The following is a 19,635-nucleotide window of genomic DNA, read 5'->3' as shown; positions in this document are numbered from 1 at the left end:
ATGCATTTCTTCATCACAACATGTAGTTGGGTCTTGATTTTGTCAAATCTGACAGTCTTTGCCTTTTATTAATAGTTGGGGTGTTTAGACCATTTAATTTTCGTAGAATTATTAATCAGGTTAGATATGTGTTTATCATCTTGCTGTTTGTTTTCTGTTTGTCCCACCTGTTTGTGACCCTCTTTTCTCTTTTTCTGCCTTTTGAATTATATTTTTATGATTCTAGTTGCTCTCCTTTGTTGGACTATTAACTGTAACCCTTTGTTTCATTATTTTATTGGTTGTTCTATGACTTACTATATACAGCATTACATAGTATACAGTCTACCCTCAGTTAATGCTGTATTACTTCATGTACAGTGTAAGAATCTTAATAGTGTACTTCCATCTTTCATTCCATTCTTAATGCTTTTATTGTCGTCATTTTACTTTTAAATGCAAAATAAATCGTTACTGTTTTGTTTCAAGCAGGCACTTTTACTTGAAGAAATTTAAATGATAAATTCAGTTCAGTAGTGTCAACTGTGTTCACATTGTTGTGAAACATATCATCAGGACTTTTTTATCTTGCAAATCTGAAGTTCTTATTTTTTATTTTTATCAGTACATAAGAGGTATATGTATTTGTGGAGTATATGGGATATTTTGATACATGTATATAATGTGTAATAATCACATCAGGGTAAATCAGGTATCCATCACTTGAAACATTTTTCCTTTGTATCACAAACAATCCAATTATACTATTTTAGTTATTTTAAAACTTACAACAAAATTGCTATTGACTGTATTCATGCTGTTGTGCTATCAAATACTAGATCTTATTAAATCTTTGTATTTTTTGTACCTTTAACCATCTCTTCTTTTTTTCTGGTCCCCAGTACGCTTCTCAGCCTCTGGTAACCATCATGCTACTCTCTGTCTCTATGAGTTTTAATTGTTTTCATTTTTAGCTTCCGTAAATAAATAAGAAAAGAACATATGAAGTTTGTCTTTCTGTGCCTGGCTTATTTTACTTAACATAATGACTTCCAGTTCTATCCATGTTGTTGGACATGACAAAATCTCATTCTTTTTTTTTTTTTTATTGCATTTTAGGTTTTGGGGTACATGTGAAGAACATGCAAGATTGTTGCATAGGTACACACATGGCAGTGTGATTTGCTGTCTTCCTCCCCTTCACCTATATCTGGCATTTCTCCCCATGAATCTCACTCTTTTTTTTATGGCTGAATAGTACTTCATTGTCTCTCTGTGTACCACATTTTCTTTATCCATTTGTCTGTTGATGAACACTTGGGTTGCTTCCAAATCTTGGCTATTGTGAGTAAGTGCTTCAGTAAACATGAGCATGCAGATGCGTCTTTGATATGCTGATTTCCTTCTTTTGGCAGGTGTATACCTAGCACTGGGATTGCTAGATCATATGATGTCTCCATTTGTAATTTTTTCAGGAAACTCCAAACTGTTCTTCATAGTGGTTGTACTAATTTACATTCCCAGAACGGTTCCCTTTTCTTCACATCATCACCAGCATTTGTTATTGCCAGTCTTTTGGATAAAAACACATTTTAACTGGAGTGTATTAGTCCGTTTTCACACTGCTGATAAAGACACACCCAAGACTGGGCAATTTACAAAAGAAAGAGGTTTATTGGACTTACAGTTTCACATGACTGGGGAAGCCTCACAATCACGGACGGCAAGGAAGAGCAAGTCACTTCTTATGTGGATGGCAGCCGGCAAACAGAGAGAGAGTTTGTACAAGGAAATTCCCATTTTTAAAATCATCGGATCTTATGAGACTCATTCACTATCAAGATAACAGTGCAGGAAAGACTCACCCCCATAATTCAATCACCTCCCATTGGTTACTCCCACTACATGTGGGAATTGTGAGAATTGCAGTTCAAGATGATATATGGGTGGGGAGACAGCCAAACCATATCAGAGGGTGAGATGGTAGCTCATTGTAGTTTTGATTTGCATTTCTTTGATGATCAGTGATGTTGAATACCTTTCCATATACCTGTTTGTCATTTGTATGTCTTCTTTTAAGAAATCTCTCTTCAGCTCTTTTGTCCATTTTTGATTGGATTATTAGATTTTTTTTTTCTTATTGAGTTGTTAAAACTTCTTATATGCTTTAGTTGTTAATCCCTTGTCAGATAGATAGTTTACAAATACTTTGTTCCATTCGGTGGTTTGTCTCTTCACTTTGTTGATTGTTTCCTTTGCTGTGCAGAAGTGTTTTAATGTGATGTAATCCCATTTATCCATTTTTTGCTTTAGTTGCCTGTGCTTGTGTGGTATTGCTCAAGAAATTTTTGCCCAGACCAATGTTCTGGTGAGTTTCTCTGATGTTTTCGTGTAGTAGTTTCATAATTTGAGGTCTTGGATTTAAGTCTTTAATCTATTTCTATTTGATTTTTACATATGGTGAGAAATAGGGGTCTAGTTTCATTCTTTTACATACGGATATTCAGTTTTCCCACCACCGTGTATTAAGAAGACCGTCTTCCCAAATGTATGTTCTTGGTAACTTTGTTGAAAACAAGTTCACTGTAGATGTATGGATTTGTTTCTGGTTTCTCTATTCTGTTCCATTGGTCTATATGGCTGTTTTCATGCCAGTACCATGCTGTTTTGGTTACTCTAGCTCTGTAGTATAATTTGAAATTAGGTAATGTTTTGTTTTGCTTAGGATAGCTTTGGCTATTGTGGGTCTTTTGAGGTTCCATATAAGTTTTAGGATTGTTTTTTCTATTTCTGTGAAGAATGTCATTGATATTTTCATAGAGATTGCATCGAATCTGTAGATTGCTTTGGGTAGTATGGATATTTTAACAATATTGATCTTCCAATCTACGAACATGGAATATCTTTGCATTTTTTTGATGTCCTCTTTAATTTTTTTAATATAATGTTTTATTGTTTTATTGTAGAGATCCTTCACTTATTTGGTTAACCCCTAGGTATTTTATTTTATTTGTAGTTATTGTAAATGGGATTACTTTCTTGATTTCTTTTTCAGAAATGCCACTGATTTTTGTATGTTGATTTTTGACACTTATTGAATTTGTCACTTTGTTTTTAAAATAAATTTAATAAAATTATCACTGATTTGATTTTACTACTTACTGAATTTATTTCTTAGTTCTAACAGTATTTTGGTGGAATCTTCAGGTTTTTAAGATTATGTTATCTGCAAACAAGGATCATTCAGCTTCTTCCTTTCTAATTTGAATGCCCTTTATTTCTTTCTGTTGTCTTATTGCACAGACTTCCAGCACTGTGTTGAATAACAGTGGTAAAAGTGGGCATCCTTGTTGTGCTTTAGATCTTAGAGGAAAGACTTCAGTTTTCCCCCATTCATTATGATACTAGTTGTGAGTCTGTCATATATTACTTTTATTGTATTGAGGTATGTTCCTTCTATAACCAGATTTTTGAGAATTTTTATCATGAAGAGATGTTGGATTTTATGAAACGCTTTTCAGCATCAGTTGAAATGATGATAGGGTTTTTGTCCTTCACTCTGATGATATAATGTATCATATTGATTGATCTGTGCATGTTGAACCATCCTGGCATCCTGTGGTAAATTCCACTTGGTCACAATGAATGATGTGTTTAATGTGTTGTTCAATGTTGCTGCTAGTATTTTGTTGAGAACTTTTGCATTAGTGTTTTTTAGGAATATTGGCCTATACATACGTATTTTATGTTTCTGTTTGTTTGTGGTGAATGCTGCTGAATCTGGGGCTCATCATTCAGAACAATGGGTTCCCCTTTGGCTCAGGGTAGGTCCACAGATCTTGTCCAAGAGGCAAGCCCTAGAATCAGGGAACCCAAGAGCCACTTAATGCTTTTCCCCACCGTGGCTGAGCTGGCACTTAAGCTCAAGATAAAGTTTTTTTTTACTCTTTCCTCTGCTTTTCTCAAACAGAAGGGGGTCTTTCCTTGTAGTCACCATAGTTGTGAATGTGCTGGGTCACACCCGAAGCCAGCACACCTCAGTCTCACCCAAGGCCCATGGTATGTACTTCCTGGTTACTTCTCTGATTATTCAGGGCCCAAGGATTCTTTAGTCAGCAGGTGATGAATTTTGCTAGGACTGGGTTCTTCTCTTCAAGGCTGTGGGTTACCTCTGTCCCAGAGTCTGTCTAGAAATGTCATCCAGGAGTTATGGCCTGGAATGAAGGCCTGACAATGCCCAGTGCCTTATCCTATTGTGGCTGAGCTGGTATCCAAGTCACAAGACAAAGTCCTCTTTACTCTTTTTTCGCCTCTCCTCAAGCGAAAGGTAGGAGTCTCTTTTGGAGCAGTGAGCTATGCTGTCTGGGGTTGGGGGTTGGGGGAGGGTGACACATGTACTCCCTTAGCTACCCCAGCTGGTGTCTTACTAGCTGGCTTTGAGGCCTGCATAGCAATAGGACTTGCCCAAGAATTACAGTTTTTTGTGGCCTAGGCAGCCTTTCAAGTTTATTTAGGACCCCAGAGCACTTTAGCATGTGGTGGTAAGGTTTGCTGAAACTAAGTTCCAGCCACCTGGATGGATGATTCCCCTCTGGCTAGGGCTGGTCTAAATGCTCCTTCTTTGGGCACTGATTGAGTTCTGCCTCATGTTGGCAGCACTGTGTTCCATTACAGAGTCCCACAAATGCTGTATTCTCCCTCCCACAAGTGCATGGATTCTCCCTCCATGCCGTGTGGTATCTGTCAGGGAATGAGGGAGGGGTAGTGTAGGCAATTCAAGACTGTCTTTCCTACCCTCTTCAGTGCTTCTTTCGACAATATGAAGTTAAAACCAGGGTCTGTGATTGCTTACCTGGTTTTTGGTCCTTTTGAACGTGCTTTTTATGTAGATAGTTTATATGTTCCTTCAGGGAGGATGATTGTTGGAGGCTTCTAATTGGCTGTCTTGCCCTGCTTCCTCCAAATCTGAAATTCTGTACCTGTTAAGCAACTCCCCTTTTCTTCTTACCCCCAGCCCCTGGTAACTACCATTTTATGTTGTTTGTATGTATTTATGTATTTATTTATTTATTTATTGTTTAAATTTTATTTCAATAGCTGTTGGGGAACAGGTGGTTTTTGATTACATGGATAAGTTCTTCAGTGATGATTTCTGAAATTTTGGTGCACCCATCACCTGAGCAGTGTACACTGTACCAAATAGGTAGCCTTTTGTTTCTCACTCCTTCCCATTCTTCCTCCCACAAGCTCCCAAAATCCCTTCTATTATTCTTATGCCTTTGCATCCTTATAGCTTAGCTCCCACTTATAAGCAAAAACATAGAATATCTGGTTTTCCATTCCTGAGTTACTTCACTTAGACTCTAGCTCCATCCAAGTTACTGCAAAGGCCATTATTCATTTCATTTTATGGCTGCATAGTATTCCATGGTGTATATATACACTACATTTTCTTTATCCACTCATTGGTTGATGGACATTTATGTTGGTTCCATATTTTTGCAGTTGCAAATTGTGCTTCTGTAAATATGCATGTGCATGTGTCTTTTTCATATAATGATTTATTTTCCTTTGGGTAGATACCCAGTATTGTGATTGCTGGATCGAATGGCATTTCTACTTTTAGTTTTTTAAGGAATCTTCATGCTGTTTTCCATAGTGATTGTACTAGTTTACATTCCACTAGCAGTGTAAGTGTTCCCCTTCCACCACACCCATGCCAACATCTGTTTTTTTTTTTTTTTTTTCAAATTATGGCCATTCTTACAGGAGTAAGGTGATATCTCATTGTGGTTTTAATATGCATTTCCCTGATAAGTAATGATGTTGAGCATTTTTTCATGTATTTGTTGGCTGTTTGAATATCTTCTTTTGAGAATTTCAAATTCATGTCCTTTGCCTGCTTTTTGATGGGATTATTTGGTTTTTTTCTTACTGATGTGTTTGAGTTCTTTGTAGATTCTAGATATTAGTTCTTTGTTGGATGCACAGTTTGCAATTTTTTTCTCCCACTCTCGGTTTTCTGTTTGCTCTGCTGATTATTTCTTTTGCTATGTAGAAACTTTTTAGTTTAATTAGGTCCCATTTATTTACTTTTGTTTTTGTTGCATTTGCTTTTGGGTTCTTAGCCATGAATTCTTTGCCTAAGTCAATGTCTAGAACAATTTTTCTGATGTTATCTTCTAAAATTGTTATGGTTTCAGGTCTTAGGTTTAAGTCTTTTATCCATATTGAGTTGATTTTTGTGTAAGGTGAGAGCTGAGGATCCAGCTTTATTCTTCTACATGTGGCTTGCCAGCTATTCCAGTGCCATTTACTGACTAGGGGGTCCTTATCCCACTTTATGTTTTTATATGCTCTGTTTAACTTCAGTTGGTTGTAGGCCTTTGGCTTTATTTCTGGGTTCTCTGTTGTGTTCCATTGGTCTACATGCCTATTTTTATACCCGTACTGTGCTGTTTTGGTATCTATAGCCTCATATCATAGTTTGACGTTGGGTAATGTGTTGCCTCCAGATATGTTCTTTCTTCTTAGTATTGCTCTGGTTATGTGGGCTCTTTTTTTTGTTAGGATTGTTTTTTCTATTTCTGTGAAGATAGAATGATGGTGGCATTTTGATGAGAATTGCATTGAATCTGTAGGTTGCTTAACAATGTTGATTCTACCTATCCATGAGGAGGGGATGTGTTTCCATTTGTTTGTGTCATCTATGATTTTTCTCAGCAGTGTCTTATAGTTTCTCTTGTAGAGATCTTTCACCTCCTTGGTTAAGTATATTCCCAAGGTGTTTTGGTTTTTTTTTGGTTTGTTTTGTTTTTGTTTTTTTGCCACTGCTGTAAAAGGGATTGAGTTCTTGATTTGATTCTCAGCTTGGTCATTGTTGGTGTATAGCAGTGCTCCTCATTTGTGTACATTGATTTTGTATCCTGAAACTTTACTGAATTCATTTATCAGTTCTAGGAGCTTTTTAGATGAGTCTTTAGGGCTTAGTCTCCCTTTTCACATTTTTCTGCCTGTTTATTCTAGCCTTGTTGGCAGCTGATTAGATTGTGCCAACCCAGATTAAGGGTGGGTCTGCCTTTTCCAGCCCACCAACTCAAACACTAATCTCCTTAGGCAATACCCTTACAGACACACCCAAGATCAATACTTTGTATCCTTCAATCCAATCAAGTTGACACTCAGTATTAACCACCACAAGTTCACCCTTTGTTAACTTGAGCCCATACACATCTCCTGAGATCATACATAATCTTCAAATAAAGACAGTAATAAGGTAATAATTATGCCTAACATAATAAAACTATTCTTCATACAACCAGAAACATACCAATCCCCAAAACAAATACTATTACATAAAGTTAACAATACTTAAATGATGGTGTGAAGTCAAGAAATCTTTGTCACATGATAAAGGAGAGAAGAATAAAATGATATTTTCTTAGTACAAATGTATACATGCACAAACATGTTTTTAACAAAAGGAGGAAATACTCATGACAGTTACAGTGCTTGTTTCTGCACTGGTCATGTGGTCATAGCTGATATTGATGACCACCTTCGTCTACCCATTCTATATTCCCTTTGCCTTCAGCAAGCACCTCAGCAAGTCATGTTTTTTTTCTTCCTGGTGGAGTAACCCAGACCTTCACTCTTGAAGGGCCTGGGTCATTTGTAATCCTTCCTGGTTTGGACTGTTGTAGTTTCCCATTAGCCTTAATCACAGGGCATGGTAATACTAAGAGACACCCTAATGGATCTCCTGTATTCCATGCATATTCTTCCTTACCTCTGTGGTGGAGTAGTAGACTGATTTCATCATGAAAGGCTGGGTCAGTCACCCCAGCCAACACTATAACTCCCTTTTAAGCCTATTGACTTAAAGGTAGGAGGAGCCCAAAGCGTCCTGGTGGCAATCTTAACTTCCACTTTAATGGACTCGTTGTTGTGTCTGCTGGTGGCAGCGTTCCTACCTCTGGAACCTCTAGGCTCACAGAATGTAATATTGCAGGAACAGGAAGCAAAAATTTTGCTAGTGGATCTCTAGGGGTGATGGTAAGTAGTGCCACTTCCACTTCTACTCCTTGATTCCTGGACTCGTGAATCCTGGCTATAGGAGAAACAGTACCATATATTGGACGCTGAATCAGAGCATACACAGCCTTCTGGAGAACTTTGCCCCAGCCCTGCAAAGTATTGTCACCTAGTTGGTATTGTAATTGTGACTTCAAAAGGCCATTCCACCATTCTATCAATCCAGCTGCTTCAGGATGATAGGGAACTAGTAAAACCAGTGAATTCCATGAGCAGGAGCCCACTGCTCTGCACCTCTTCAGCTGTAAAGTGAGGGCCTTGGTCAGAGGTAATGCTGTGTAGAATACCCTGATGGTGGATAAGGCATTCGTGAGTCCACAGATGGTAATGTTGGCAGAAGTATTGCATGCAGGATAGGCAAACCCATATCCAGAGTAAGTGTTTATTCCAGTGAGGACAAACCTCTGCCCTTTCCGTGATGGAAGAGATCCAATATAATCAACCTGCCACGAGGTAGCTGGCTAATCACCCTGAGGAATGGTGCCATATTTAGGGCTCATTGTTTCTCTGCTGCTGCCAAATTGGGCACTCAGCAGTGGCCATAGCCAGGACAGCCTTGGTGAGTGAAAGTCCATGTTGCTGAGCCCATGCCTAACCTGCATCCCTGCCACCATGGCCACTTTATTCATGGACCCATTGGGTGATGACAGGGGTGGCTGGGGAAAGAGCCTGAGTGGTGTCCACAGAATGGGTCATGTTATCCACTTGATTATTAAAATCCTTCTCTGCTGAGTTCACCTGTTGGTGAGCACTCGCATAGGATACAAATATCTTCACAGTTTTTTGTCCCTCAGAGAGGTCCATCCACATACCTCTTCCCCAGATTTCTTTGTCACCAATTTTTCAGTCATGCTTCTTTCGGCCCCCTGATCATCCAGCCAAACCATTGTCTTCAGCCCATGAGTCAGTATATAATTGCACATTTGGCCGTTTCTCCTTCCATGCAAAGTGCACAACCAGGTGCACTGTTCTAAGTTCTGCCCACTGGGAAGATTTTCTTCACCATTGTCCTTCTGGGATATCCTAGAAAGGGGCTGAAATGCTATAGCTGTCCACTTTTGGGTGATGCTTGCATATTGTGCAGAACCATCTGTGAACCAGGTCCTAGTCTTCTCTCCCTCTGTCAGTAGATCATAAGGAATTCCCCATGAAGCCATCGGTGCAGGCTGGGGAAGAGAAGGCAGGGTGGCAGGAGTGGAGATCATGGGCATTTGAGCCACTTCCTCATGTAACTTAATTGCACCTTCAGGACCTGCCCAAGCCTGATCATGTGTATTCCGCTTCCATTTGATGATGGAATGCTTCTGTGTATGACCCACTTTATGACTAGATGGGTCAGAAAGTACTCACTTCATGATAGGTAGTTCAGGCCCCATGGTAACTTGATGGCCCATAGTCAAATGTTCAGTTTTCACCAAAGCTCAGTACCAGGCTAAGAGCTGTCTCTCAAGAGGAGAGTAGTAATCTGCAGAAGATGGCAGGGCCTTGCTCCAAAATCCTAGAGGCCACTGCTGTGATTCACCTTTGGGGGCCTGCCAAAGTCTCTAAACAGCATCCTTATCTGCCACTGATACCTCAAGTACCATTGGGTCTGCTGGATCATATGACCCAAGGGGCAGAACAGCTTGCACAGAAGCCTGGACCTGTTGTAGAGCCTTCTCCTGTTCTGGACCCCACTCAAAACTGGCAGCCTTTCAGGTCACTTGATAAATAGGCCTGGGTAACACACCCAAATGAGGAATGTGTGGGCACCAAAATCTAAATAGGCCCACTAGGCATTGTGTCTCTTTCTTAGTTGTAGGAGGGGCCAAATCCTTTACCTTGACAGGCCCAGCACCACTGGACCCCTAGAAATTTTACTGAGGTAGAAGGTCCCTGAATTTTAGTCAGATTTATTTCCCATCATCTGACACACAAATGTCTCACCAATAAGTTCAGTATGTTTGCTACTTCTCAATCACTGGATCTAATCAGCATAATGTAATCAATGTAATGGACCAGTGTGATGTCTTGCAGAAGTGGAAAGTGATCAAGATCTCTCCAAATAAGATTATGACACAAAGCCGGAGAGTTGATATACCCCTGAGGTAGGACAGTAAAGGTATATTTGAAGGCAAATTGCTTCTGATGGGCCTTGTGCACAGGAATGGAGAAAAAGGCATTTGCCTAGTCAATGGCTGCGTACCAGGTACCAAGAGATGTATTAATTTGCTCAAGCAATGAAACCACATCTGATACAGCAGCTGCAGTTGGAGTCACCACTTAAGCTTATGATCATCCACTGTCATTCTCCAAGATCCGTCTGTCTTCTGCACAGGCCAAATGGGAGAGTTGAACGAGGATGTGGTGGGAATCACTAACCCTGTGTCTTTCGATTCCTTGATGGTGGCACCAATCTCTGCAGTCCCTCCAGGAATGCAATATTGTTTTTGATTTACTATTTTTCTAGGTTGAGGCAGCTCTAATGACTTCCATTTGGCCTTTCCTACCATAACAGCCCGTACCCTACCAGTCGGCCAATGTGGAGGTTCTACCTGCTGCTAAGTATGCCTATGCCAATTATGCATTCTTGCACTGGGAAAATGACCCTAGGATGAGTCCAGGCACCCACTGGACCTACTCTAAGTCAGACCTGAGCTAAAACCCCATTAATTACTTGACATCTATAAGCCCATTTTTAAACTGGAGGACCACAATGACATTTTGGGTCCCCTGGATTCAGTGTCATCTCAGAGCCAATGTCCAGGAGTCCCCAAAATATCTGATCATTTTCCTTTTCCCAGTGCACAGTTATCCTGGTAAAAGGCTGGAGGTCTTCTTGGAGAAGGATGGGAGAAAGTTTCACTGCATAAATTATTGATAATGTAGTAGGGTCCTTCCTCAAGGGGACTGGCCTCCCCTTCATTCAAGGGGTTCTGGGTCTGTAAATTGGCTCAGGCCTGGAAATGAAGTGAGGGGCCATGATTTTCTGTTTTTCTGCTTCAAATTAATCTTTTGTTCTTTTGACCTAGAATGTTTCTGCCTATATAAATTTAGTAGGAATGTGGTAGGCTTCCTGTCAGTTTCACCTCTGGGAACACCATGACTAATTAGCCAGTGCCAGAGCTCTGCACTAGTCAGACTATTCTAATTGCAGTTTTGCCTCTGCTGTCCATTATGATAGCTTACACCCACCTTGCGTTTGATCCTTGAGTGCTGCCTCTTGTCCCTGCCACCTCAGGATCCAATTATTCCCATCATATTTAAATTTTGTAGTTGAGTGACTGTGATTTCCACTGTTAGATCTGACATACAGAGAAGAGCAATTACAGGACTCTTAAAAATGCAGGTCCTGCCCCCACAAATCTGTTTCACAAGGCATTGGTCAATGGTATATCTTCCGGAACCTCCCAGCTGGGATGAGTAAGTCTAAAGTCACTAATCCATCCCAATCTCCCTAAGCCTTTGATTCCCTTCCTCTACATTAAACCAAGGGAGATCAGGCATTTCCAGCTCACTCACAGTGGGCCATCTTTTACTCCTTATTTCAGCTAACCAAGCAAATAAGCTATTAGAAACTTTTTTTAACTCTCTGAGCTGAAACATTAAATGCAGAGTCCCTACTTAGTGGCCCCAAATCAATAAATTCAGCCTGTTGCCATTCTGTGTTTTTTCCACCATTATCCCACACCCTTAATATCCATTCCTATGCCTGCTCTTCAGATTTCTGTTTATATAAATTAGAAAACTCAAGCAGTTCTTTTTGAGTGTAGCACACTTCCTCATGGGTCACGCTCTGAACCTGACCTCTAGGGGCCCACCAGGACGTTAATCTAGTTTTAGATCTAGAAGCAAACAGGGTGTTTGCGGTGGCTCCTGAGGAGAATCAGCATTATCTTGCCTGGCAGCTGCCTCAGGGGAGGCCATCACTGTTGCCTCAGGCATCACAGGGTTTGTCTCCTCAGACAAAGGGAAAAAGGCTGATAGTAGCATGGGTTGGGGACCAGATGTTGCCGCTATCCTCAGGGATTGGAAAGCTGTTTCTTCTGGCAAAAAAAAGTTCATCAGAGTTTACAAATTTAGTGTCCCCAGCTTCGTCAGGGTCCTCCCACAGTTCCCCATTCCAAGCTGCAGGGTCCCATTCTTTTCCAATTAATGCCCTCACTTTAACAGCAGACACCTGGTGAGGCTGTGCATGCACCTTTCATTGTAGGTCAGCCACTCGCATGATAAGATCTTGTGTCTGATTATCCACAATTTCAGCTTTTTCTCTACAGGAGGTAAGACTTACTCAGGGCAATCTTAGAAGATCTGAGGCTCAGTATCTATCTGCTTCTGAAGCTGAGAATTAGAATCCCTGAGTTTATCATTTTCTTTTATCACTTTGGCCAGTGAATGTAAGAGCAACCAACCAACTTCATTGTGTTCCTTGATTCTCCACATATGGTCAAAGGTATTATGTAGAGTCACTGAACTCCTTGTCTCTCATGAGCAATGATTCACAAATGTCAAATGCATTTATTTTGCATAACTCTCTAAACCATTCACACCAAGGACTATCAGTGTGCTTCATACTATTGGAAGTAGAGTCCTTAGCATTTTTGGGTTTAATCATATTAAGCAGCCAACTCCAGAAACGCCAAAACCAACTAATGAACTCCATCTTTAATATTCTGTTCCTCGGCTGAGTGCAGTGGCTCATGTCTGTAATCCCAGAAGTTTGGGAGACCGAGGTGGGCAGATCATGAGGTCAGGCGATCAAGACCATCCTGGCTAACATGGTGAAACCATATTATGCAGCCATCAAAAACGATGAGTTTGGGTCCTTTGTAGGGACATGGATGAACCTGGAAACCATCATTCTCAGCAAACTGACAGAAGAGCAGAAGATCAAACACCGCATGTTCTCACTCATAGGCGGGTGTTGAACAATGAGAACACATGGACACAGGGAGGGGAGCACTACACACTGGGGTCAGTTGGGGGGAAATAGGGGAGGGACGGTGGGGGGTGGGAAGCTGGGGAGAGATAGCAAGGGGAGAAATGCCAGATGTAGGTGATGGGGAGGAAGACAGCGAATCACACTGCCACGTGTGTTCCTATGCAACAATTTTGCATGTTCTTCACATGTACCCCAAAACCTAAAATGCAATAAAATAAATAAATGGGAAAAAAAAAATAAATAAAAAAAATAAAATAAAAAAAGTAACCAGGTGTGGTGGCATGCACCTGTAGTCCCAGCTACTCAGGAGGCTGAGGCAGGAGACTCGCTTGAACCTGGGAGGCAGAGGTTGCAGTGAGCTGAGATTGTGCCACTGCACTCCAGCCTGGGTGAGAGAGTGAGACTGCATCTAAAAAACAAATTATATTTCTCTGGAACTACTTCTGATACCAAAATCTGTATTAGTCAGGGTTATTTAGAGGGACAGAACTAATGGAGAGAGAGAGAGAGAGAGAGAGTGAGTGAGTGTGTGTGTGTGTGTGTGTGTGTGTGTGTGTGTATAATAGGGAGTTTATTAAGTATTAACTCACAGATCACAAGGTCCCACAATAGGCTATCTGCAGCTGAGGAGCAAGGAGAACCAGTCCGAGTTCCAAAACTAAAGAACTTGGAGTCCAATGTTTGAGAGCAGGAAGCATCCAGCATGGGAGAAAGATGTAGGCTGGGAGGCTAGGCCAGTCTCTTTTTATGTTTTTCTACCTGGGTATATTCTAGCCTTGCTGGCAACTGATTAGATTGCACACATCCAGATTAAGGGTGGGTCTACCTTTCCCAGCCCACTGACTCAAATGTTAATCTCCTTTGGCAACACCCTTAAGGACACATCTAGGATCAATACTTTGTATCCTTCAATCCAATCAAGCTGACACTCAGTATTAACCATCACAACTACTTTAGACCTTCATGAAAGTAGAATTATACATTATTTTTCTTTTTGTAACTGTCTTATTTCACTTAGTGTTATGTCCTTAAGGCTCATCCATGTTGTTTAATGTGACTAAAGCTAAATAATATTCTATTTTATGTCTATACTACATTTTGTTTATTCATTCATTCATCCAGTGGACATTTGGATTGCTTCCACCTCTTACCTATTAAGAATTAGCACTGTTAGGAACATGTGTATATAAATATCTCTTTGAGACTCTGCTTGCTTTTGAATATGTACCCAGAAGTAAGATCATATGGTGACTGTATTTATAAGTTTTTACAGAATGTCTATACTGTTTTCCATAAGGATTATACCATTTTACAGTCCCAACAACAGTGTACAAGGGTTTCAATTTGTCACATCCTCACCAACACCTGTTTTTTATTTTTTTGATAGTAGCTATCCTAATGGGTGTGAGTTGATAATTTCATTGTGGTTTTAGTTTGCCTTTCTCTGATAATTAGTGATGTTGAGCATCTTTTCATATGCATGTTAGCCAATTTGTATATCATCTTTGGAGAAATGTTTATTCAAGTCCTTTGTCCTTTTTTTTTTTTTTTTTTGAGATGGAGTCTAGCTCCGTCGCCCAGGCTGGAATACAGTGGCGCAATCTCGGCTCACTGCAACCCCCACCTCCCAGGTTCAAGCCAGCCTCCTGCCTCAGCCTCCCAAGTAGCTAGGATTACAGGTGCCTGCCACTGCGCCTGGCAAATTTTTTGTATTTTTAGTAGAGATGGGGTTTCACCATGTTGGCCAGGCTGGTCTTGAACTCCTGACCTTGTGATCCACCCACTTGGGCCTCCCAAAGTGCTGGGATTACAGGGATGAGCCACCATACCCGCCCCTTTGTCCATTTTTAATATGATTAGTTTGGTGTTATTTTTGTGCTGCTTTTGTCATTTCAGATTTTTTCGTGTGTTTCCTTTTGGATAGTTTCTGTTGTTATGTTTTCAGATTTACTTCTGCAACATCTATGCTGGTAGTATTCCTATCCACTGTTTTTTTAATCTCAATGTATAGTCTTGAAATTGTAGTTTTCATCTTTAGGAGTTTGATTTTAGTCTTTTTATATCCTAACTTTTGGAACATGTAGAATATAGTTGTAATAACTGTTTTAGTGTTCTTCTCTGCTAATTCTAACAACTGTATCAGTTCTAGGTCATTTTGATTGATTGATTATTATCCTGATTGTGAGCTATGTTTTACTGCCTCTTTGTGTGCTTAGTAGTCTTTGGTTGGATGCCCAACTTTGTGAGTTTTACCATGTTAGTTGCTGGATGTCTTTACATTCTTGAACCTGGTTTTGGTATACAGTCAAGTTCATTTGAGGACTTGCTTTTGTAACTTGGGTCTGGAGCAGTATTTTGTCAGTCTAGGACTGGTTTTTATTCCCTACTGCTCAGATAAGATCATTCTGAATACTTTACCTAATGTTCTGTGGATTATGAGTTTTTCAAGTTTGATTGTTGGGCGTAAGGACTAATATTCCTGGAGCTGTGTGAACTCTAGTCAGCGTTCCTCTTATTTTGGATGGTTCTCTCCCTAGCCTTAGGTTATTCCATTGCGTACATGCACCAATCAGTGCTCTGCTGTATACCAGGAGATTCTCTGCTCATCTCTGGGGTGTTGTCTCTGGGCAGCTCTCTTCTTTCTGATACTTTGTCTGGTGAACTCTAATTGCCTTTGTCTCCTTGCACTCTTAACTTCATCTCTTCAATTCATAGAGCCCATCAGGCTTCACTTCAGTTTCCCTGCCCTGTGCCACTGCCTGGAACCTTCCAAGGCAGTAATCCCTGGCAGTTATAGGGTTTACTTCACTTGTTTTCCATCTTTTAAGGAGCAGTGCCTTGTGTTGCCTGGTGTCCAGTGTCTTGAAAACCATCATTTCTTGTATTTGTCTGATTTGTGTACTTTTTAACTTTTTAAATGTTTTTGGTGGTTTATGGTGGGAGGGCAAATTTGGTCCCTGTTACTCTGTTTTGGCCAGAAGCAGAAGCCCTGTTTACTTGTAGTTTTAATCTAAAAGAAAACTGTTGTGCTAGATTCTTACAGAAAAACTGTTTGTTTTTTTGTTTTGTTTTGTTTTTTGTTTGTTTGTTTGTTTGTTTGTTTTTTGAGATGGGGTCTTGCTCTGTCACCCAGGCTGTGGTGCAGTAGTGCAATTTCAGCTCAGTGCAGCCTCCTCCTCCTGGGTTCAAGTGATCCTCCCACCTCAGCCTTCTGAGTAGCCAGGGTTGCAGGCCTGTGCCACAACTGCCTGGCTAAATTTCTGTCTTCTTAGTAGAGATGGGTTTTTACCATGTTGGCCAGACTGGTCTTGAACTCCTGGCCTCATGTGATCCACCTGCCTTAGCCTCTCAAAGTGCTGGGATTACAGACATGAGCCACCATGCCCGGCCCAGGAAAACTCTTTTAATAGTAGCTATTGCTCATTTCCCTTTGAAAGGAGATAAATCAGCCAGCAGAAATTTTTGAAGATATTCTTGGGGTATTAAACTGACTTCTCGACTCCTTTGTTGCTGGGAATTTCTTGAGTTATTTGGATAAAGAAGCTAATTTTAAATAAGAATTTTATGAAATTCTTAACCATATTATGATTTTATTCTCAGAATTAAGAAAAAGAGAGAGCAAGAACGTTATGCCGAAGAGCAGAGGATCCTAAAAATGAACTTTCATGAAGAACTGTATTCAGGAGAGAAGATGAGTGAGATATTAGCTCAGTTACAACTTGAAGAGATCAAAGGAGCCAGAGAAAAACAACAACAGAGAGAAAAAGAATACCTGAGGTAATTTGAAAAGGTCTTCATGATATTCTAGCTCTAGAGGAGACTTGGTAGAAAGTCATTGTTCTCATTTTTCTTAAAAGAGAATGGACTGTGTCTTCTCATACTTTTGCTCATTTAGGAATTCATAATGTCATCAAATTTTTTGATTGCCTAATACTTCTCAGGGGTAGCCCTGCATTTTCCCCAGTGCTTTTTCCCAGTTCAAAGAGGAAGAGTCAAGACCCAGAGACATTGAATAGATTTAACAGTTAAAGCGGGCTGTACAATCAGGGTTCATGCTCACTCTCTTTCTAGTAGATCACTTTGCCTAATCATACTTTATTTTTACAGATATGTAGAAGCTTTACGAGCCCAAATCCAGGAGAAAATGCGGCTGTATAATGTCACTTTACCTCCACTATGCTGTTGTGGTCCTGATTTTTGGGATGCTCATCCTGATACCTGTGCCAACAATTGTATTTTCTATAAAAACCACAAAGGTAAGTTTCTTGAAGGAATCGTCAGGACCTAATAGCAATAAGAAAAATCAATAAAAGTAGTGATATTAGTAATTTACCATTTATTGAATGCTTACTATGTATCAGAGACTGTTATAAACCCTTTACAAAATAGCTATATGAGGCAATGAAAATAATTACAATTAGTTATAGTTCTCTTTGAGATCTATTATCTTCGTCTGTTATCTTTTCAGCTTATTCTACTGTAGGAGGACTTGAGTTCCGGGTCGTTTAACTGAAGACTATTAGAATTTGCCTTTTATGTAAGTTAGGACTCTATCTAGTTGAATTCCCTGTTAGCCAAATACTTTAATGGTATGTAACATGGATGTATTACCATATATAGCCACATTCGATTGCTAGTTCTGCCAGGAGGCACTGAGGCAAATAAGAAACAATATAAACTTTATCAGGAGTCCCAGCTAGAGAAAACTTAGCTGTTCATATTGTCATTAATATTTCTGTTTCCTGTCCATCCTTAAATATATTGATTTATATAGTGTCCAGATTATGTAGCCCTCATGCATACAGTAGAAATACTGCCAGTATATATATTCCTAGTGCTTCATCTTTATGATATGAGTTTCTTACCAGCTTTCTTTTTAAAAACACAAATCTAATTATGCCATTTCCCTATTCTAAAACCTCTAGGGCACTCCATTGCAGTATAAGACGCATGACATATTTGGTGTATTTTCTCTCTGGCTCCAGGCCCTACTCTAGCCTTATGATAGTTACCGTATTTTTTACTCCTTTTATACCTCACACACTCAGTTCTGTGTTCTTTCCTTTACTCCTGTTATTTCTTCACAATTCATCTTTAATGTTACCACTTCTGGGAATCTTTTTCATCCTGTCCTAGGTAGTTGTACATTCATTCTCAACTTCATTCTGTGATGACATTTTGTTTTTTGGGGTTTTCTTTTTTGAGACAAATTCTTGCTCTATTGCCCAGGCTGGCATGCAGTGACACCATCTCGGCTCACTGCAACCTCTGCCTCCTGGGTTCAAGTGCCTCAGCCTCCTGAATAGCTGGGATTACAGGTGTGCACTACCACATCCAGCTAATTTTTGTATTTTTAGTAGATATGGGGTTCCACCATGTTGGCCAGGCTGGTCTCGAACTCCTGACCTCAAGTGATCTGCCCGCCCTAGCCTCCCAAAATGCTGGGATTACAGGCGTGAGCCACTGTGCCTGGCCTATGATAATATTTTGTATATGCCTCTGGTTTGGAAGTATTACATGGCAACTTAATTATTTTTGTGTCCATACTCTTCATTATCTTTTCTGTCCTCACAGAGTGTTTGTCATAATAAGTAGTCAATAAATATTTATTTGATGGATAGCTAAAGTTAATACTTGAGAGACTCTTGGTAGAGAAGCAATACTAATAAGATAGAGGCCAGTAGAGTTGTTTAGAATTTGACTTTATTCATTGCTGTGCAAACCTTCTTTTGCAGCATATACTCGGGCACTGCATTCAGTCATCAATTCCTGTGATGTCTCTGGGGGTAACCCAACTCTTCGAGCCGCAATTCATAATTTTGCTTCTGCACACAGACGGACTTTGAAAAATCTGTAGTAGGAATCTGAAATTAACTGGTAGTATTTTGACTTTTATTTAAAATCAACCCTGAGAGATTATTTAAGAAAAGCTGTTCAAGTGTGTAAAATGTATAATCCGGAAATACATAATACTGTCTCATATAATAACTGTCTTTATAATTGTAATCATTGTTTTAATCTCTACCTTGGAACCAAGATTGAAATTCGACTTGCTCATCTCTTCTTTCTTGTGAACCATATGGATCCTATTATTTTAAAACATGATCAGACAAGTAAGGCTTCTTTCACTTTGCTCTGGTCTGATCAGAAGAGCTCATGTGAAATCTCTGAGATTCTCTCAGTTTTCATCTTTCTAAAACTGTATTTTTGAGCTTGACAGTACTGAAAATGTCTGAATGAAGCAGAAAAGAAAGTGATGAAATGTGTTTCTGAGCATCAGTGGCCATCTATACTGCCATTAGCTTTTCTATTTGCATATAAGAATTAGAGATTAGAAGAATTTAAATTTGATGCACGTTTTTCTCTCAAAATTTTTTCTCTCGTTTTTTATAATTTATTGCCACTTTCCTCATTCAGTGACACTGTTGCCTCTTTCCTCATTCATTGACACTGGACATAGGAATTTTTAATTGTGTAATTTTCTTTTGCAGAAAAGGTAAATAAATCCTCTGTCTTTTGAGTATCTTTGATGTGAAGTAATTGTGACATTTGAAAAGTGAATCTCAAGTCAGAGTAAGTAAATTCCTTACTTCCTTTTTTTTTCCCTTTTTTTTTTTTTTTTTTTTTTTTTTTTTTTTTTT

At 39.6% G+C, this 19,635-nt stretch overlaps 1 protein-coding gene across 1 annotated transcript in view; it reads left to right on the top strand.

The window, feature by feature from the left end:
• Window positions 1-19,081, top strand: part of CCDC15 (coiled-coil domain containing 15) — a 102,672-nt gene extending 83,591 nt beyond the window's left edge. The window contains exons 12-14 of the mRNA XM_032285062.1: window positions 16,595-16,771; window positions 17,102-17,250; window positions 18,730-19,081. Of these exons, the coding sequence (XP_032140953.1) occupies window positions 16,595-16,771; window positions 17,102-17,250; window positions 18,730-18,851 (448 nt within the window). The 3' untranslated portion in view covers window positions 18,852-19,081. The remainder of the gene's footprint in view (window positions 1-16,594; window positions 16,772-17,101; window positions 17,251-18,729) is intronic.
• The last annotated feature ends 554 nt before the right edge of the window (window positions 19,082-19,635 follow it).

The sequence above is a fragment of the Sapajus apella genome, unplaced genomic scaffold, assembly GCF_009761245.1.
Source record: "Sapajus apella isolate SASKATOON/1434 unplaced genomic scaffold, GSC_monkey_1.0 scaffold16, whole genome shotgun sequence".
NCBI classification, from domain to species: Eukaryota; Metazoa; Chordata; class Mammalia; order Primates; family Cebidae; genus Sapajus; species Sapajus apella.
Note: the sequence above shows the minus strand (reverse complement) of the source record. Positions and strands in the feature narration are given on the sequence as shown.